The 22,375-nt window shown below is 32.0% G+C and overlaps 2 protein-coding genes across 2 annotated transcripts in view; both read right to left on the reverse strand.

Moving 5' to 3' along the window:
• Positions 1–2,413: 2,413 nt before the first annotated feature.
• Positions 2,414–7,300, reverse strand: LOC126734315 (esterase FE4-like). The gene is made up of 11 exons (XM_050437889.1): positions 7,135–7,300; positions 6,937–7,071; positions 6,744–6,875; positions 6,343–6,514; positions 3,797–3,982; positions 3,533–3,738; positions 3,270–3,474; positions 3,054–3,220; positions 2,872–3,001; positions 2,686–2,818; positions 2,414–2,630 (listed from the first exon to the last, which is right to left on the reverse strand). The coding sequence occupies exons 1-11, from the start codon at positions 7,183–7,185 to the stop codon at positions 2,444–2,446; spliced, it is 1,704 nt and encodes a 567-aa protein (XP_050293846.1). The 5' UTR covers positions 7,186–7,300; the 3' UTR covers positions 2,414–2,443.
• A 4,968-nt stretch (positions 7,301–12,268) lies between these two features.
• The window catches only part of LOC126733834 (histone-lysine N-methyltransferase ash1), a 77,766-nt gene continuing 67,659 nt past the window's right edge, over positions 12,269–22,375 (reverse strand). The window contains exons 25-28 of the mRNA XM_050437248.1: positions 18,580–18,778; positions 18,285–18,497; positions 13,955–14,115; positions 12,269–13,888 (exon numbers count right to left, since the gene is read on the reverse strand). Coding sequence (XP_050293205.1) covers positions 13,981–14,115; positions 18,285–18,497; positions 18,580–18,778 — 547 coding nt within the window. The 3' untranslated portion in view covers positions 12,269–13,888; positions 13,955–13,980. The remainder of the gene's footprint in view (positions 13,889–13,954; positions 14,116–18,284; positions 18,498–18,579; positions 18,779–22,375) is intronic.

A 22,375-nucleotide genomic window follows, 5' to 3' on the forward strand; every position in this document is an offset into this window, starting at 1 on the left:
TACCATTTGTAGAGGAAACTCGTGTTACAGGTTAAAATTGGCATTTTATACTCATTATTAAAAGCACTGGTTACAGTTATATTTTCAAAATAGATATTTTACAAATATTAATGATTGGTACTAGTAATGCTCTCTCTGTAATAGCCTCCCAAGTAACCTATAGTTCTGTTCTCTAGCCATTTCAAATTACAGTATTCTTTTTTTTTTTAATGACACATTTAATCTTGTACATTCCAGCTTCATATTGTACTGGTTGTTAATGAAATTTTATTTATACTCTTATAAAACCCGGTTCTGGCCTAAAGAAATATTTTAGAATTTAAATTATATCCAATATTGATTATTCCATTCTTTATTTATTTCTTTTATAATGAATAATGATTAATTGGGCATGTATGTACAATTGTGTATGTTGAACTGTCCATATTATAATAACTGATTTTGGCTTGACCATACCAGATATGCTGGTTGATTTTACTCGGACTGACCTATCTAATTTTTGTCTCTTTTTATCTTATGTAAATATTAGTTTTCTTGGAAGATAGCAAGAAGTTACTGGTCTAGGGAAAATCGAAATTGAGCGTCATAGTGACCCATATTTTCATTGCCGACTTCCTTGGACCATAAATTTAGTTATTTATTTTTTTAAAAAGGGTTTTATGGTACTTATAAAAAAAGTTAAGTTATTTTCGATTGGCAATACATTTTGTGCGTGATTGCTTAAATACGGGTTTAACCTCTGCGGTCGTCCCTTTTTTCCAGACCGCCATCATCAAGTGAAGAGTGTTTTAGTTCTTTTTGAAATTCGTGTGAATTTTACCCATATGTGGATATAATTGACTGGATATAATTGGATGTCTGGGAGAGTCTCAAATCTGAAGTAGCCTGCTGTGTGTGGAGCTAAGTGACACAACATAACATTTGTTTTTATTCATTTATTTTATTTTATTTTTATTATCACAACTTATCTATTGAGTTGAGATGCATACATATATGACTTCACAATCTGAGTGGGGTAAAGCGGAATTGTGGTGGTTAGGGGATGTAATTATTTTTCTTATTCAAAGGCTGGATATATTTATATTATTTAAATAATCCAAGGCCCACCAGGTTCGACTGTACTTGTCTCAAAAGTTTATTTAAAATTTTATTGACATTAGTTAATCGATGCTATTTTATTATTGAATATTACTGAAGAGTACGTTTATATGTGACAAGTGACTCCTGTAAGGTAAGACGCAGCCGGCTTCGTAGTACTACGAGTATATACTTATAGGGTTATATTATATTAGGGTTACTAAATAGGGTTATATTATTTATTTTCAGACTACTCCTAAGATGTCAAATTTTCTCAGATTAGCTAGTAAATATTAGAGTAAAATAATAAAAGGGTAATTTTGATTGGGGAAGCTTTAACAATTAGGGTTTTCTTTTTTTTTTTTTGCTTAGGTCGTAACATAAATTGTAAATATAAGGTAACGTAAATTGTTAGTTTAATTCGAATTGAAGCTTCATTCCCCAAAAAGGTTCGGGTGTAACATAATTTATTTTATTTTGACAACCACACTTTTGATTGCGTATTTTTTTTTTTTAGATGTATTTCTTATAAGCATGGTCACGAATGACAGTGCACCAATTTGGAAAATTTAATTTTATGGCACGTTATCTGTTGACAACTTTGTTTTTGTTGTAATTAGAAACTTAAACGTTTTGGTTCCTTATTACCAACTTAAATAATTATTCTTCTTAAAGATAAATAAAATAACAGAACAAAATTCGCTGTGATAATCAAGACTTAAATAAATTGTTATTTTCTGTTGTTATTTTGTTCTTCACTTGAGTTGAGTAGGTTAGAATATCATAGGTAATTTGGAAACAATAGTGTATACCGACTTGACCTTGATTTTGTTTTCCAAGTTTCGTTTTGAACTTGCCTAAATAAATTTTGATAAATATTGGGCCTCCATTGGGATTATATAAAATCCAAAACTTGGTGGCGCCATACTGACTTTCACATTTATTTGGGTAGCTCTTGGGTAGTTACTACCTAAGAAATTTTGGTTCAGTTGGTTGAGAAAGAAGCTAGAACCCACATCGGTTTGAGCTAGCAGCATTGTGAAGGATTCCTTCTCTGGGCGTTTCAGGTAAGAGGGGTTAGGTTCCTCCGAGCATCAAACAACTTTTGGAGACCCTCTTAAGGCCTTCTTTTGTTTTGATTAGCTTGGGCATTCGTCAGTTCCCCCTTTCATCTCATTTAGAAAAAAAAAAGTTATAACACTCTAATGTTATTAAAAAAAAAAAAACAGCTCCGTTTACTCATTAGATTTCCGATTCTTATGTGGGTGAGTACATTGAAGATCAGAATGATAATATTTTAACAGTTGTTTCTGGTTGTAAGAAAACTCGGTCAAAGTCTAACAATTAAAAAATCTTTATTTCATGTTTAAAAAGTCTCGTATGGTGGCACGCCATATTTTGTCAAAATTAAATGCTTCCAAAAAGCGTATCTTTCAATGGGGTTCTGTGATAATGCTAGGTCGGCACCGATATCGACATATTGCAAATTATTTTCGGTAAGTTTTTGCCAAACGATGTTTTGTAGAACTGCCTCTTGAGTGGGGGTAGGATTTCTAAAATTTATAATCAGATATATACGTTTGTTACTTAATATGTGCGAATGCTTACTGATAAATAACAAAATTGGTCCATATTTGCATGAACCGCTGATGCACATTTTGATCAGCTTGTGGGTAGCTGGAAGCGCTGCCCCTTTGCCAAATATAACCCATTTCTTCTGTATGAGTTACATTACTAGTACCTACAAATATATACATCTTAATTTACTATTAATCCACACTACACAATATTTACCTGGGTATGTATTGGTGTTTCCACCCATCTGTCCCGAGTAAGAAAATTTATAAAAGTAGACATCGGCATATTTCGATTGCATCTCTGCGTGCCTTATTAAAGATTTTTGGAAGTCTTGTTCACTGAAGTACTATAAAAAAAATCTTAGCACAAGCTATAGACTTAAGTGAGATTTGATGTACCTGAATTCCCGCTAGTATATTGTATTGCAAATCACTATAAGGGGAATATTGAGATTTTATTGCGTTGCCCACTACCATTTTAGTGGCTTGGTCTTGTATGTGCATTCCTTGTGGCACTAGGATTGTATTGTCCTGATCGTATATGGACAAAGTCCATTGAGTGTATTCTACAAAAAAATTGTTATCAATTCTGTATGATTTTAAATTAATACTTACGATTGTAGCTCATCAGTCCCTCATCTGCGCAAGTGCCAATCAAAATAGGGACTTGATTAAAGTTACCACTTTCCAAGATTTGATACGGTTTTTCGGTTAAGAACGCGTCTGCCGTTTCTACTTCAACTACAGGGGCATAGAAAAAGCCTTGCTGTAGCTGACCATTTATTACACCATTTAGACCTGTGTCCGAGTAGGATTGGGCCTAAAATCGATTTTTCCTGTTAAATAGCTTTGGTTCGATGTTGCATTAATATACCTACCCAGTCACTATAGCTTTTGGATGCTGTATCAATCAATTTAGCATCAACATTTTGTAAATAATTAAACAACGTTGCGGAGTCCCTGTTATAATTAAATTCGGAATTTATAAAGCTCGCCGTCTTAAAAGTGATTTCTGTTTGATTCCTTTGATAGGCCCATGGGCATAAAGCTGTACCAGAAGATAGAATGCCTCCTCTAAATAAGCCTAGAAACATAATCATTTCAGCCAAAGGGATTTTTTTTTAAATAATTTTTAAAAATACCTTGAGAGGATTTGCTTAAGATTTGGTAGCCAACCGATGCACCACCAGCAGACTCACCAAATATGGTTACTTTACTCGGATCTCCTCCAAAGTTGGCAATATTTTTCTGAACCCATTTTAATGCCAATCTTTGGTCTTTAAGTCCAGCATTTCCAGGGATAACGGTATCGCCAGTAGAGAAGAAACCTGCAACAATAAACATGGCGTAAGATCTCTGAATAGTGATTAAAAGTACTCAAACTAGAGGAAGAATGACCGAACATGAAATGGGACATAATTGACCTCTCTGAGGTGAGGAGACGAGGTGAGGCTTGTTTTTAACTTGAATACGGAAAAACATTCTGTCTTATAAAGCGCATGCGCGCTAGCTCGTGTATGTGTTATCGGTTGTTTTTATAATCGCAGTTCAGTCCGCATTACTCTTAAGCATTGTGTAAATTCTTGTAATAATTTTTTATGTACAATATTTAAGTGGTAATAAAAGTCTTTTGAATAAAGGAAGAAAAAACGAAAGCTTAGATGAAGTAAGATTCCTTATTTCTAAAAAAATTGCAAATAATATCAAAAAGTTCCTCATAAATCCAGTAATTTCAGAAAGAGTAGCAGTTGTAATCGTTAAGGAAGGCTATGAACAATAACACATACACGTTAGTCATCGACGATTTTAATACAAAACTGTGCAAGAAATTAGAAGTTTGGATACGGAAACCCGAACGAGAGAAAGAAAATGTTAATGAACCATTTAGAAGCGAACAAACTTTTCGCAATGAATCCCTTCTTTCATAAAAAAACCACAAAGCAGGTGAATATGGGTTTCACCAAATGGGACTACGAAGAATAAAATAGATTATGTATTAAAAAAGGAAAAGAAAAATGTTCAAGATGTCACAGCAATAAACCCAATATCGATTGGTAGCTATCATAGACTATTCAAAATAAAATTAAAAATATTAAAATAACCAAAGAAAAAAACTAGAGACAAACACAGAACTCTTAAAAATATACAACGAGCAAAGTACAAATCAACTGAAAGAGGCTAGTGACTTACATTTAGAAAAGCTTTATTTAGATAAATTAAACGTCATAAATTAATTATTAGAAGTATGCTTAATATACATTTTTTCTATATTAAACTATCTCACAGTGAAAATAGTATAACATTTTTAGAAGTATGCTCTAGGGTTGGAGAGAATCAACAATAACAATAGAATTTAATACATTAAAGTAGAAAGTCCCAAGATATGCTTAGAAAAAAGACGCTTTTGAATGAAAATAAAAGAAATATAGTGGTGAATTATCAAGAAAAACGCATAGAATGAATAATAGAAAAGAACCAAAGGAATCTTACCTAAACGGGAAGGAATGAAATCTGAAGTAGGAAATAAGAAGATAATTATACTAAAAAGCCCCGGCTTTGAAGTAAGAGACAGAACCGAGATAATAAAGGCAACTGAAAAGTACTATGGAGATTTATATAGCTCAAATAAATCCTTTCTCACCCAATACTAAAAAGATATTAAAAAAAAACAATAGCAAACTTTAATTCTGAAAAGACCTTTTAGAAATTACGAAAGATGAAGTAGACTACTCCCTGCAAAATATGAAAGGAAATAAGGCATCGAGAGATGACGGTATCTTAATAGGAAGGAGACAAAAAAGTTAAGGAATATCTAATCTTATTCAACAAAAGTCTTTTCGAGAGTAAGATACGTATTGGATGGCACAACGCTAACACAAAACTTATATATAAGAAATTATGATATGTCAGTATAATCTATATTTGTATCCAGCCTTCGTTGACTACGATAAGGCATTTAAGAGCGTAGCAATATCGGCTCTCGAAGAAGCTCTGCTCAAAAGCAGAATAGACCTAAGGTACAAAAGTCTCCTGCATAATGTCTATTTAGGTGCAACAATGACAGTACTATTTGATGACGAGCTAAAAACTGTATACCAATCAAAAGCCAATCTTGTCGAAATTACTTACGATGGCCCTAGAAGACTTGTTCAAATCACTGAATTGAGTAAATAAATAAATAAATATTAATGGAAGATTCCTGAAACATCCAAGATACGCAAATAATGTACTCTTGATGGCATCCGACTGAGATGAGCTACAGTCAATGATAAACCATGAAAATTTATATTAAAGGGGACTAAGCAGTATCAAACTCAGATAAACAATACGTAATAACAATAAATGCAACCGAAATAGGATAGGTAAATGAATATATGTATATACTTAGGCCAGGCCATAAAAGCGTTTGTTTTTTCGGCCATTTCATGATTATTCAAAGGTCCTTTCAAGGTTTAGTAATGTGGAGTCCTATTTCCAAGATAAGGTGTATTTGTCTGATTGTAAGTTTAAATTGAAGACTTTTCTATGACCATTAATCATCGCATTGTTTTTACATAAATCCTGAAAAATCGTTTTAAGGTTAAAGTGGTTGGACTCTTTGATGCTTTGATATAGACATGTCTAAATAAACATGAAATTCTGAAAATCCTAATAATTTTTAAAAAGCTAAGAAAAATTGTATGCTTACCAAATGGTCCCAGTCTGTAGTTAATGCTGACCACTATAACTTTTTGAGTATCCATAAAGTATCCTGGATCGAGGCCTCCAGTAGATCCTTTGGTCTGGCCTGAACCCCAGTTAAAACCACCACCGTGGATATTAAACAAAACTGGAAGTTTACTGGAAAGTTCACTTGGATTCTGCAAAAAAAATATTTATGCTAGTTAGAAATGGATCATAGTCTTTTAAATTCATCAATTTATTTAATTAAATGAATTAAAAATAGTGTGATACTTAAGTTTGGACCAATGCCACTTAAAAGTGAAACTATTATAGAACAACAAAATAGTTGGGATTGCTATTAAATAACCTGAAAACAGAGGATTTCATGTAAATTCTTAACTTTGGTAATAAAATAGGGACTGTTACCTTTGGTGTGTAGACACTTAAGCTAAGACAATCCTCACTTTCATCGGCCGAATCAACATTTACTTGATAGCAAATATTTCCTTCAGTGGTGGCATCGTAGACGTCGCTCCATGGATCAACTGCTACAGGTGCCTAAAAGAGTGTTCATTTAAACAAACAAGGCTCAGTAACTAACATGATGTGTTTTATAAACCTGAAATCTGAGTGAGCCAGTGGGAGGTTTAGCATAGCGAATAGAATAAAACGCGTAGTACGAGTTACCGGCGTAAGTCCATTTCTTGGTACCCTTGACTTGTCCTTCGGAAATGGATAAGGTTAAGTCATCAGCCTAAATGATTATAAGCCATATTAAAGAAAGTCAATGACATATGAACCATATTAAAAGACTTACCAAGCAAAACGCTGCTAGACCAAGAACCAGAGCCAATTCCCTATATTTCATCGTAAAGCTTTTTTAATCAATACCAAAGTTTTGGCTAAGTATTTGCTTATAAATCAATTATATTTGCAGAATTTGATAAGATTTAAAAATATTTTTTTGTTCAAGTGTTTACGTAGTACCTAATAAAAACAACTTGTTAAATAATTTTGAGTAGTGGCACTTGAAAAAAGAAATATGGCCAATGCTTTTACAAATTGGTCACAATTAATTCTGCTTTATTCAAGGATATATTTATCTATATCGATGTTAAAATTTTTTAATTTTACTGGAATTCGTATTCTTTTATGTTGCTTAATTATTCTGATAGAATTACTAAGTAGTAAAATAAAAGTTAGAATTTTCTTTCTTATTTTGCTTTACTAGCTAATTTATTTTTGTAATACATGATTTACTTCGTAAACAGTTGTAGTACGTCAAAAATGAGAACATTAAAAAAATTAAGATTCGCATTCGTTGTATTGTATCTTCCATATTTAGAGGGTATACCCTCCTGTATGCCTGAGTAGAGAAAAAAGCATTTTTTTGTGAGATCTACAGCTTGTCAGTCATTTTTTTTTAAATTTTTCCATAGATAAGTTTTTACATTTGTTGGTAAAGTATAATGAAATATTTGATAAGTTATTTCTTGACAATTCAAGCATGCACCCATGTGGCCGCAGAAATGATGCAGAACTTGTTGGATACTACAATAGTTCGAGTTGGATTTATACTCAATTTTAATAGGAGATAAATGTACAAGCAAGGTAGAGTTAAAATTTCTAAACCTCTAAAAAGTCGCTTGCAGTAGTCTCGGTATCCCGCACCTGAGTTGCCCCAGATTTACAGTCCTTACAGCATGTGAGAGTCGAAAATAGCATATGAACGAACTGTCCAAAATATTTTTTAATTTTCTAACTACAAAGATATCCTCCAAAATAAATATGTGTGTGCACTCACTCAATCTGACATCCAAAGTTATCAGAAGGAGACTGACAGATTTTCCAGATGTTAGGACTCAGCAATCTGTAATACTTTTTTGCTATCAAATTTCAAAGTATTTAGGTCTTTGTTTTTCTTTTTACGGATTGTATCACCTGCAAATTGCATGCATTTATCTGAAAAAATGAAATTATACAAATCGTTTACGTAACGGTCCCAATATTAGTTTTACACATTTTACACCCCAATACAGTTTTAATAAGTTTCATTCAAAAACAAAAAAAATCGTATCTAGTCAAAAAACACAGGAAGGCATTTAGGATACAACACCGCTTATGCAAAATCTATAGAGCATGCTTATCATGGTGCTACATTCCATAAATCCTATGCAGTTTACTTACCATAAATAGGCTGACATACTACGGTCAGTAGACCTGTTTAAAGCCACAGTAATTTATTTTACAAAGAAAATAGCGTTTGAAGGACTAAAAAATTACCATAACTAAACGAAACCTACTGAAAATACCGTTCTTGGAAGAAGATAAATAATACTTAGGAGTGATTTTTGAGAATGATGAGAGGGCCACACAAGGCAGAAAGTGCTGCTAGGCAGAAATCAGGGCTTGACCTGAAAAACTAACTTGTAGCTGTACAAAATGGTAGTAAATCCCATCAATCGCTTGGGGAAGGATGATTACACGTACCACAAAAAATCATGCAACTCCACGAGGTCCAAAGTCACCAAGCCATGAGAACAACTTATATACTTACTGCTGGATCTACAGCCAAAGCCCAATAGAAGAGAAAATAAGAACTGTGAGGTGCAATACAGAGCAAGATCAAGTCAATCTATGACATGCCATCAGACAAGATGCTTTTGTAACAGACACTTTGCTCTGGCCAAGATTATCATGTTATCATCATCATTTTATTGACTACGTTTTGTAAAAAAGAGGTACAACTGTAGCAAGTCATAAAAGGAAAAGTTTAAAAATATAAATTACACAAAATATACATAAAACATTTAAAATTAGTAAATAACAAGAATTATAAAACCTACACACCTGTAAGTAACCACGTATTTTTGCAAAGGTATTTATTATAGCCCTGTAGTATTTAGTTGGGACAAAAATTCCTCAACACTGTATATTCCATTTTTCGTTAGTGACTGCTTCATAGCTAGCTTAAATTTATTATTAGAGAGATTTTTAACATTGGCTGGAAGCTAGTCTTGGCGAACTTGTTATAGATTTTTCTAGCTTTTTAAAAATAGGTCTTATTAAGTTTGCTGATTTTGTGCTATAGTTGTGAAAATTTGAGTTTATATTAAAGGTATTTTTGTTTTTATGTATTTCTACTAGCTGATAGAGTATGCAGAGAGCCGGTAGCGTTAATATTAAGTTTAATAAAGTAAGGTTTACAGTGGTCCTTGCAGCCAATATTAGAGATAACTCTAATTAATTTTTTCGGTAAAGGAAAAATGTCAATTGAATAGGTAGTTTCCCAATAACGCAACGCCTTATGAAATATGTGAATGAAATAGAGAGCAATATGAATCCATTAAAGATTTATCGTCAATAATACATTTTAGTTTACGAATTAGGTACAACACTGAGAAAAGTTGTCTTTTTAGTGTATCTATGTGAGGTGTCCAGCTAAGGTTACTGCCCAGTAGCTTAACACTTTTAGATTCAACTTCGTTGTTATGTTTGCTTGGAAAAATAATGTTTTGCGTTTTTTCACGGTTTAATTTAAGACAGTTTTGAGTAAACCATTTTTCTGCGTTACCCATGGCTTGGTAGATTACATTTTTTAGTAAATTATTGCCTTTGTTTTTCACAAAATCGAATTGTTATGTACAAATGCAGTACACTTATTAGGTGCTAGAAATTTGAACAAATCCTTAATATATATGAACAGCACCAACCCAACCCAACCCCGCTCTGCACAATACCAACCTGAGAGACTAACACACTGTTTTCGCGGGAAAAGATTTGACCAATTGAAGAGAAATGCCTCCTATGCTGTATCGATTAAGTTTTTCTATAAGATGACTATGGGAGACACAGTCGAAGGCTCTGGAGAGATCACATAACATTAAGTTTATATGCTCACCCTCCTTAAAGCACTGGACTATATCCTCCACAATCATAGTTATTGCCTGGATTGTAGAACGGCCTTTACGAAAACCATACTGTGATTGTAATCTGAATGTATCCAGTAAATTATTTTTTCTAAAAAAATCGGATATTCTATTTTTTATTAGGACTTCGAAGATTTTACTTCAGATGGGTACTATAGATATAGGCCTATAGTGCGACATCGAACTTCACCTTTTTTAAAAATAGGAATCACCCTGGACAACTTGAAAAAATCTAGAAACTTAGCCTCGTTTACACACTGATTAAATAAATGTGTAAGGCGGTGTATAATTTCGTAAACAATATTTTTAAGGACTATACTATTTATATCGTAGATATCATAAGAGAATGAATTTTTAAGTGAGATAATTGCATTCCAAACTTCTTGTTCATCGATCGGTAAAAATAAAAACGTTTCTTGATCAAAAGGAATTCAATTATCCAATAAAAGCATATAGAGTGACAAGCCAAGGACAAATATTACCGTGAATTTGATGACACAGTATTTCAGGCAATTTAAAAGAAAAATTAATCATTCCTTATGGAACTGTTAGAGATCTAATTAGTGATATATTAATGGTTCCCCAATCAGTATGGACAGTAGTAAAGTAAGGTTTGGTTGTAGTAGACATGTATATTTTTGTTTTTGAATTCAATTTTGTGTAACATTCTTTACCTTTATAATTTTGACATTCTTTTCTTTTCACAAATTGTATTTATCGCGTTTTTTTTATGAAGTAATCAAACTAGATATATTTGGAGCAAAATGTTTATTATTAGCTTAACAGAATGCTTTCGGCGTATGAGCCATCATCAGTGCTCACTGAAAGTAAGTTGAATGTGACTTTTTTTAGTAAGTAAAATTAGGTTAAAATTAAAGATAGAGATAAAATGTACTTACTTGTCAGTTACCCACAGAAGTTCCATGTAGTGGAAAAAACATTGTCACGAATTAAAACATTTAAAAATATATTAGATTACTAATAATACGCCACTAAATGTAGGACATACAATATTTAAAAAGGGGAAGATGTTAGTACTTTTCCATGTTTATGTTTGAGTTGTGTTAAAAGGCGAGAAACACATCGTTGAAATAGGTTAAAGTCATGCTACTGTCAACTTCAGAATCAGCCTCAAACTTGTTGAAAATATAGTGGCGACAAATCGTGCAGAAACATTGACCACAAAATTATCAGGAAAGTTGGATGATAAAACAAAATCATGGAAAAAACTAGACTTCAACAGTGAATTTCTGTGTGGGTAAAAAGACTGAAAATAAAGTTGTAATTTACTCAAAGATGTAAAGGCAAATTTAAAATAGCATCAGTAAGAAAAGATGGTAATTATAAAATTACGTAATGAAACGTAAACCCTATTGAGGTTTACTTGTTTATTTAAATGCAAGGGATTATTGTTAAGCTCATTAGTGAAGAAAATCCAATCGGTTGTACTCTTTAGAAGTAACTTGAAGGATTTTCGAATTAGACTTTAAACTAAAATTATGGTTGATAGATCTTATATGTTTACCAATTGCAAATTTTTAGTCAGTTTTTTAGCTTATATTTGTAAATTTGCAAAATAAACGCGTTATTATTATTATTACTTATCCAATCATCCCCTAATCTAATCTAGGTAAAAAAAAACACTCAAAAATAAAAAATATAACAATTTTTATTTGTGTCCTGTGAGATAAAAACATTATGAATATAAAATAAATACATTATTGTGAGTATAAACTAGCCTTAGCGTAAACAGGCAAGATCATTACTATAAAAGGGAATTTTATTACATTTATTACATCATCAATAAGTTAAACTATGAGAATATTTACAAAGTGTTCGACATACATGAGTAAATTATAATAACATTCACAATAAATAGCGACAATAAATCATGTATGTTAAAGTATAATTTAATAAAAATTTTGTACCTTAAGTTTTTATATTTTTTCCTTAATGATTTTTTTTCAAGAATTAGTAGTATAAAGTTTAGAATTTATTTTAATGAATATTAAAAAAGCAATTAAGGAAAAATTATGTACAATGTGTTATCCCAACTCCAATTAACCATAATAAATATAAAACATTAAAAAAGAACCTAACCATACTGCAAATACAACGATCGTTTTGCTTTGTACAAATAAAAACTATAATTAAAAGACCGGTTACAATCAACAATACTGACTAGCTATAATCTAACAAAATGCGCGTTTTATATAGATTTTTTGTTGCAGGAATATGCATATTAATTTTGAATTTAAGCCATAAAAGTTTCATCCCTTAAAATAATTATTCTGAAAAAATATATAGGCATGCACAAAACTTTATTTGTGAATGGGACCAAATAATATTGAGTTTCGGTTCCAAATAAAAGCATAAACATAAAGATTTAGTTGTCGATTAGATTTCGATTTATTACAAAATCATCCTCAGGACAATTTATTGTACGGATAGCATAAATTTTTTAAACAAATAAATAGAAAATATTAAAAAGTTACAAAACTTACCAGTTTCTAATTCATCCGAATTGGACTTTTGTGTACAATTACCCACAAAATTTAAATATCGTGTTCTTTCTTAATTTTATCATTATATTTAATCGTACATTCAATTTTATCAAATTAAAAAAAAAAACGTACCTGAGGATATCTTAGTGATAAAACGAGACATTGACTAGACTTAATCTTTTAGTTTCTGGTTTTATTTTGGACCCAAAGTTAACAACATTTGACAATTATTATTTACATTACAATTAGGAAAATATTCGGGTGATGATGAAATTTTATTAAACCAAAATGTTTTTGTATATTTTGAAAAAACAAGCTTTTTTACTCGTTAACCAGCCATAAGAAAGTATAAATAAAAGATCTATTTATTTGTATTTAAACTAAAACCCCATTTTTTCTAAAATTCTTTAAATCAGATGAAAAAAAACTGTCTTTACGAGTGCATCACTCAATGAAAAAAAGTGCCCTAGATCTTTAATACTTAAGGGATATATACATAAATGCTGGCAATATTTTTATTATTTTATATGCAACAAAATAACATCTCATCATAATACATACTTTTAATTAAAACATTTACTATTTCTTTTTAACAATATCATTCACACGCCTTTTTTATATTAATTTTCACAACAATAACAACCAAATTGTTAATCAATAAAACAGAAAAGAGATTCAACTTGTTTGTACAGTTAATAAATAAAAGAAAAATGAACTGATCAATACGTATATACAGAAATTTAATTAAGTTACACAATAATTGCTTGTTTTGTTTATATTTTTATGGTGAGTGTATGTATTATTTAATAATAATGACTTACCATAAAATCATGAACGTTTGAAACATTTCTAAACATGGTGTCCCAAATTCAAACAAAGGGGTCAAAAGACAAGTGCGATAAAGTTCTATAAAAAATAACTCGAAAGCAATAGCGCCTATAACAATAACCAATTAAATGGATGTTTTTCCCTGATTAAAATTGAATTTGGGAAATCAGATTTGTTAAACCGAAGCTATACACTATATCAGATAAATGTTGGACGCAATTTTAGAAAACAAATATAAATAGATGTACCTTGATTTCATAATATCACACCGCGATGGTTACACGCGCTTCTCGTTCCTTTTATTACAAACCTGCAAAAAAAAGAATAAAGCATGACAATCGTTAACGAGAATCTCAATTGCAAAAAAAATGCTTACCATAATTTTTGCAATATTGAAATTAACTATTTTGTATCAGCTTTTTTTCTTCTTCGGGAACCCTCCAGCAAGTAAGATACATCAATTGCTTGCTTACTTGGTAATTTACTTAAGAGATTCAGTAATATCTTGTTTAAACGGGCCTTTTGTTGTGCAGGTGTCTAAAAATAAATATTTTTTGGTCGAATATTTTATAAATTAATAATATATAGAGTACCAATCAAAGACATATGCAAACATTAACGGTCGGTCTAAACACGAGCAACAAAATGGAAATTATTTTTGGGCATATCATGTATCAAATCATCACATGTAATAACGTTATGAAGAAATAGAAGTCTATTATTGAGTTGAATGGAAGATATTAAAATCACCTTGTTATGAAACTTTTAAGAGTTTGCGCGGTTGCCTTTCAACCATTGAGACAATGAAAAAAGCATAAATGTAGAAAAAAACCTACGGATTTTGAAACTGACCAAGGAATTTTAAAATGTTTTCTTTTAGCAAAAAAATATAAATTCAACGCTGCAATATTGTAGTTAAAAGATGAATATCTTAGACTTTGGCCTTGAAGAAGTTGTTTAAAAAAAGGCATAACATAATCAGAGAAAGAATTGTTAACGTAAGTTGAAATGATTTTTTTTAATGTGAAAAGAGATTTTTTAAGGTGAAAATTATTTTGATTCAGATGATTAACGTTAGCCGAATAGCTAAAGAAAATTCACAGGAAGATCGAGCAGATCGATGTTAAAGAGGATCTTAATTCACTTCCTTTTTAAAAAGAGTTCGACGTACATGAGAAAGTAATCATAACATTCACAATAAAAAAACGATAAATCATGTCTGTTTTTCTAATTTGTATAATGACCAAGAATTAGTAGTGTAAAGTTTAGAACTTTAATTTATTGAAAAAAGCAAGTAGGGATTTATTTTAACAAATTTTATTTCAGCCTTTCAATTGTATATAAGAGAGAATAAGACCTAAGACTCGTTATATTTTGCATATGCGATTAGCATATATATTTATCAAAGCATCGTTTTTTTTAATATATAAAAAAAAATATAATTTGCCAACAAATACGTATACTCTATACATTTAAGACGTAATTTAAAATACAGTTTCGGTGTCCTAAAGATATTTTGCAAAAAGTTGGCAATTTAAGCGATATCTAAAATTTAATTTAATTTTAACTAAATTTTTATATATTGCTGTAGAAAATATGAAAACCGCAAATTAATGCTCAAAAGAAAACAATAAATACACACGTCATGAAGAGAATAAAAATAAACCATAAAATACCAAAATTATTCTATAAAGAACTTAATATATAAATTCAATTATGCTTTATTGTAAAAAAAATCTATTTAAATACATCGGGTTTTTGAGGCATAACTGTCTCGTCAGTATCTTTCAGACGTTTCATGACTTGAGGTTTTTAAAAATGTCGCTTATCAGATGCCGTTTAATACGATATTTATTGTTTATTGTTTTTATTAAAACTGTTCCCAATTTAACAATAACTAACCCAAAAAAATAGTAATAACCAGAACGAAACAAACTTATATTTATTTGAATCGCTTATTTGAGAAACCCGATAATCCACTAATCCACGATATATCGATATACACGTTTGGCGAGTTGAATCTTACGGATTGAGTTTTAATGTATTAGACCTAATAGATAGAGAGTAGACAGAGAACGACTGTATCGGTAACCTCCCACCGATAGCGACGCCGATTCTCCGTACCGCTTTGTAAATGTATGATGTTTTTTAACGTGCTCATAATCGCAAGTCAAAAAAACAACCCTAATTTGCTCAAATCTTAAAAATCTTTGGTAAAAACGAAATACAATATTCTAAAATAAAATGAAAAATAACTCTTAAACAAAATAATAATTCTAATTAAATGGATTATTTAATAAGGTGCTCAAATACACCTCCTTGTTGGGCTTCACAGTATCCGAACCTGTCGTAAAGTTCTCTACGTACTATTGGCTAACATTTTAGGTGTAATGGACCTAGAAATATTAATTATTCTAAGTCGCAATTCGTCCAAATTAACGGCTCTTTCATGTCGGTGTTGGTAAAGAATTTCCGTCAAATAGCCCCATAAGAAGTAGTCGCAAGGCGTCAGATCTGGAGATCGCGGAGGCCATGGTATGGTACCTCTTGTGGAAATAAGCCGTTCAGGAAAAATGTTTGTTAAATAGTCCTCCACTTGTCTAGCGTTGTGCGCGGGACATCCGTCTTGTTGAAACCAAATTTCCTCAAAATTAACATCCAAGTTTCGTACAGCGGGTATAATATTTTGTTGCAATAAAAGTAAATATCTCTCAGAGTTTAAGGTACCATCAATAAAAAAAGGCCCTACAATGTGATTGGCTAAAATACCAGCCCAAACATTTACCTTGATGACTCGTCTGTAAATAAAATATTACTTGTGAAGTCGTCATTTTGATCAATTTTTTCTCTTAAGGTTTCACAAAACTTTTCAGCGTTTTATTTGATCTTCTGGAAAAATTTCTTGAGTGTTTTTAATTTTATAGGATTTGTACTTATTTCTTTTCAAAATATCACGCACTGTACGACTTGGAATATCAAGTTCTTCAGAAATTTGGGAGTTCACTTACTTCCACAAAAGCACACACCTTGACCTCCTTTTCAATTCTATCGTCAGGTGTTTGACGAGGTTCCTGATCGCCACTAGAACATTTTTCACACCGATTTACACATCCCGACTGCTCAAACTTATGCCAGATATTATAAATTGTTTTAGCAGTAGGGACTTGCTGATCAGGATATGTAAATATAAAATGGCCGACAACTTCTTCTGCACTATCCGCATGACAATACCATTTAATGATATTAATCTAAACTGTAAACATGATCGGCTAACACGTACATAGGTATGCGGGGAATTGCAACCGAACTTTAACCGGACTGATAAGCGCAACGACGACGCGATAGCCGCCCAGGGTGTAGTCCGTCTCCTTACACATTACGCAAAAATCATATTCGAAATTTTTCAACCGCCGAACGTGTATAGTTAGGCGCTTATCATCTGCTTTATAAACAATTGAAGAACCAGTCCCTTTTGTCGAGTTTTCTGAGACAAACTGCCAGCTCTGTAAACTCTGTATCGTGATTTAATAATAAATAGGGTAAAGTTTGTTTACGATGGAAAGAAACGAAAAAGATGAAAAATCCCATTTAATGTATTCAAGTTTATCTCAGTTTTTTACAACAAAAACTTGAAAGGGACAATTATGACTACATAAATTGATTAAAAAGTTATTTGTTTAAAAGATAAAGCCATATTAACCCGAAAAAGGGTAATAAGATGCATGTTTGGACTGAAAAATAACGAATCTTGTAGATCACACTTTCAAAAATTTTGAATATTTCCATGTAAGCAAGAAATCATTTTACGTCCTTTCAAAAAAATTCAGAAGCCTATAATATCATGACGATAATGCAATTCCCTCACACCGAACGGCAATGTTTAAAAGATGTCCCTACTTTAATTGCATCAAGGTGTATAATGCTTTACCTGATAGTTTTAACAATTTGTCAAGTGATAAAATATTCAAATCTAAATTTAAACAATTATTGTGTGAAAATCTTGTGTGAATAGCCGTGTGGAGTCAATTATTGTTATGATTCTTAGTATGTATTGTGTTTCTTGTGTATTTATTTGACTAACTTATGCAGGTTGGTGGTTGTAATAGTATTATATAATATATTGTAACATTTTACTCTAATTTTTCACAATTGAGATGTATCCATTGAAACTGATGACAAACTTTATTATTATTATTATTATAATCGTATAAGTTATGATGTTTCTTTTTTTTAGTTATTAATCGGATTTTGTTTCCACTTAAATGAGTTTTTTAAACATTACTATCTAATTCGAAACGGGGCAGATTCAGAGGGAAATATTTGGATTTGTGACTATGCGTTGAGCAATATTTTTTTAAAACAACTTCCCAGCAATTTTATACATTAAAATCAATCCGATGATTGCCTATTTTCACAAAGATTTCTAATACTTGTTTCCAAATATGCATGATTTCCTAGGTACTTTTCTTTATCAAGAAATCTGTTTTTTTTTGTTTACAGGACATTGGAAAATTGTTTAATTCCCTGGATCCGCTACTGTAAGCACATTTATATAAAGTATTATCTATATTTATTCTGTAAAATTAATTTCCCTATTCTTTGTTTATTTTTTATTAATTTATTATATTATTTTTATTGTGTATTATTTTGTTTCCCCCATTCTTTGTAATAAAAAAAAGATGCAAATTATAACATAAATTATTTACCTTTGCAACAGGCGCTGGAACAGCCGCTTGCGCTACAGTTTCCGTAGACACCCCGCAATCTTTTGACGTTGGCTTTTCTTTTTCCAGTTTTCTTCGTCCGACGCCCGCATTTTTCAAAAGAGAACTGTCAACGTCGTGCGGGCAATATGTTCGCGATATTTTCAGCCTCTCCTCGAACCGCTCGAACGCAAACGATTTCGTACAAATCGGAAACTATTTAAAAGTATTATTATTAAAAATATAAATTAACTAATAATTTCTTAGGCAAATTAAAAAAACAAAAACACTTAGTTACCTTGCTTTTGGCGACTTTGCTAAACATCTTGGCGCCCCTGTCCACTCTCAGTTCACAAATGTAGACGTGTTCCTCTTTTGCCCCGATGGGTCTACCCTTGCAGAACGTATTAATGTCCATTACCCAGCAATGTTCCATTATGAGTTCGACCGGAACGGCTTCGTATAATGGTACACGCATCACTTCGTTCGGGAAAAACCTGTAAAAAGATATGCCATCTTTTTTCTCTAATTTTTATATTTATTTTTTCGGTTTGTGTAAATACGAAGCAGTAGTGCAAAAAAAATAGATGATATTTTAGAAAACTATTGGCAATAGTTTTGTGGCAGAGAATATTCTCTTGAGAATATTTACTCAAGTTTTTACTCATCAATATTCATCAGATTCATTTCAAGTTCGATGTTCAAAGATTTCTTCCGTAGTTCTTCTATCGCGCTTATAAGTGTTTCTGCTGAATTACCTATGATGACTATATCATATGCAAACCGCAGGTATGCCCTTGTTTTGCTAATTTAATTTGTAAACACGTCTTTCAGGGCTAATGTAAAAAGTTTAGAGGAGATTGTATCTTGTTGTTTTATTTTCTATTAACTGGCGTTTTATTTGTTGTTGTTTCTTCATCTATCTTGAAATCTCATTTGATTGAAAGCATACTCGCATATTTGATAAGGTTTAAATATGTAATCCCAACCATTGCATTATCTAGGGCAGTGTTACTCAAACTTTTTTCGTGACGGAACCCCTTTAAAAAACTAAATTTTAAACGGAACCCTAAACTCTAAACTAAAAGCAAAAGCAGTTATATGTGAATTGTTTATTGCGAGGCATGTAATTGCTTTTTATTCCTCATCAACTGGGTAATGTCAGGCTTGAAAGAAGAAAGTTGAATTCTCATGTCTGGTTCGGCATCGAGTCTATTGCGGTATTTTGTTTTTGTAGCTGTATATGCTGAAAATCCCGTTTCACACAAATACGTTGTTGGGAACGGCAGAAGAACATTCAAAGTTTCTGTGGCAAGTTGTGGATATTCATCACGAACCCTGCACCAAAAATCATTTAGTGAAATTGTTTTGAACAATGATTCCATGCTTGTATCCGATGTCATTTCTAGAAATGATTCATAGATCTGATTTGACATATTTTCAGGCTTCTGCAATTTAGATGAAAAAGGGTTTTGAATCCATGAGTTTATTTTCAGTTTTGTATCCTGTTCTTCAGGAAAGTAAGATTCAAAAGTCCCTTGCAGATCATTGAGACATTGCACCAATTCAAGAAATATTTCTGTATCACTACGACTATGGTGACTAAGGAACTCATTTAGCAATGAAAAGCTTCCGATTTCTCTCTTACCAAAACAAGTAATCCAAAAATCTAATTTTCTTTTAAAGGCAGTTATTTTGTTGTTAGCATTGAAAACTGTTGTCTATTTTCCTTGTAGTGACAGGTTTAATTCGTTAAGTTTTCCAAATATATCTGCTAAAAATGCTAGTCTAAATAACCAGCTTTTATCGGACAAACGGTCTTTAAAATTAAAAGGAACATCTGTAAGAAAAGCTTCTAATTCTGTTCTTAGTTCAAAAAGCCTTGTCAAAGTTTTACCCCAAGACAACCATCTCACTTCAGTATGGAGCAATAGTGTTTTATGATCGCTACCATAATCTTCACATAATATTGAGAACAATCGGGATTGTAGTGGACGTGACTTGACAAAATTAATTATTTTTACTGACTCATCAACAACCAATTTTAGATTTGGTGGCATTTTCTTAACCGCGAGTGATTGTCTGTGCAGGATGCAGTGGCTGGAACTACAATTTGGCGCTTTCATTTTTATTCTTGATATTGCTCCTGCTGTTCTACCTGTCATTGCCTTGGCTCCGTCGGTACAAATATAAATGCAATCATTCCAATCGAGTTGGTTTTCTTCAAAAAATATGTTAATCGTGTTAAAAATTTCTTCTCCGGTTGTGTTAGTAGGCAGCGATGAGCACATAATCAAGTCTTCTTCGAGTGAATGTTTATATAGATATCGCACGATTACTAGCAAGATGGCCAGTCCAGCAACATCAGTCGACTCATCCATTTGCAAGACGAATTTGTTATTTTGAAGCCGCGAAACCAGTTCTTGTTTTATGTTTGCTGCGATATCCCCAATTCGGCGCGTAACTGTATCGTTCAAAAGCGGCACTGTAGAAAGATGCTTTACAGATTTTTCGTCGAGCATACATTTTGTTATGTCTACCACACATGGTTTTATTAGCTTTTCAGCGATAGTGTGCGCTTCTCCTGCTTGAGCAATGCGGTAACCAACCAAATACGATGCCTCCGTGGCCTTTTCATTCACAGTCTTAGTCGCATACGTCATAGTTTTTTGGCTTCTTAATAATCGTTCTTTGTTATATAGAAAAAATTGAAAAATTCTTTACTTTTGTTTTTGAAGTCGGGATGTACAGTTTCTAAATGTCGGCGCACCTTAGCAGGTACCATCGAACTATTAGGAAGGAGTTTGCTGCACAACATACAAAGAGGTGAGCCGTTGGAATCAACAAATCCGAGATTAATGTATGGTTCGTCATACTTTCGTTTTTACACCTTCAGTGTGTCATTAGTTGTTTTATTACTTGAACTTGAAGCCATAAAACTAGAACTTGACGCCGTCATATCACCTTGATTTAATTTTGACGTATCATCCAAGCGAACCACATTTTTTTCAACATCTTTAAGCCAGCGCTCCATTCTTCTTTAACACTAATTTGATTTGGTCAATGTTATGACAAATAGTATAGGTAGAAAAGTTTATAAAGAACCGGCTGCTCAATATGCGCACAAACCCATTTTTCAACACAAAATCGATAGAAAATCCGGTGGCAGAGAGAAAAGACGACCGCAATATATTTTCTCTCGCTTCTTATTAAAGAAACCGCAAGAACAAAGCAGCCGCCGTACTTCGTTTTTTTGTACCTGCCGGGGATTTAAAGCCTATGACGTAGCCTGAAGGCCTACTCAGTGTCGTCTCGTACGGGAAGTGAGTTAATCTTGTTATAAGGCATTTAAAATCTGTTGTGTGTGTTTTTTTTAAAGTATAATAGTGAAATAGACTATAGTTTTTTTAGTTAGACTATCCGATTTTTATTGTAAAAGGTAAGTAAAATTGGTTTAAATTATTCAATTGTCTAATAATTTAAAAAAATAAATGAAAATTAATTACTGTTAAAAATTATATTATTTAAAATATACTTTGATTTTAAGTGACAAAATAATAGGTATTTAACTTGTAGGTATATATGTACAGCCTAGAGTGTGCATGTGTATATTAATTTTTTTTATTCCGTCCTAGTATTAGACAATGCAGCCTATCACAATGTGCCTGTAGTCAAGAATGTTACATCTGGAAGTAAAAAGCAGGAAATAGTTGACTGGCTCAAGGAACGTAATTTTATATTTGATGCAAAACTCACCAAGACAGAGTTATATGAAATAGTGTCTGAAAATAAAAAAAACCTGTTCCTGTAAAAACCAAGTTGGACGACCTAAGGGAAAAGCATGGACACATTGTGTTACGTTTGCCTCCATACCACCCAGAGCTTAATCCGATACAAAAAATTTGGGCAACTGTTAAGAATTGGGTGGCAAGCAGAAATTCCACTTTTAAATTGGCGGATGTCGAAACTTTGACAAGGCAGAAATTTGCGGAAATTTCGAATGATGAGTGGATAAATATTTGCAACTATAGACAACATAGAAAAACAATATTTCGAAAGTCATCACCTTTTTGATGAAGCATTGGATTCTTTAA

Source organism: Anthonomus grandis, chromosome 3 (genome assembly GCF_022605725.1).
Source record: "Anthonomus grandis grandis chromosome 3, icAntGran1.3, whole genome shotgun sequence".
NCBI classification, from domain to species: Eukaryota; Metazoa; Arthropoda; class Insecta; order Coleoptera; family Curculionidae; genus Anthonomus; species Anthonomus grandis.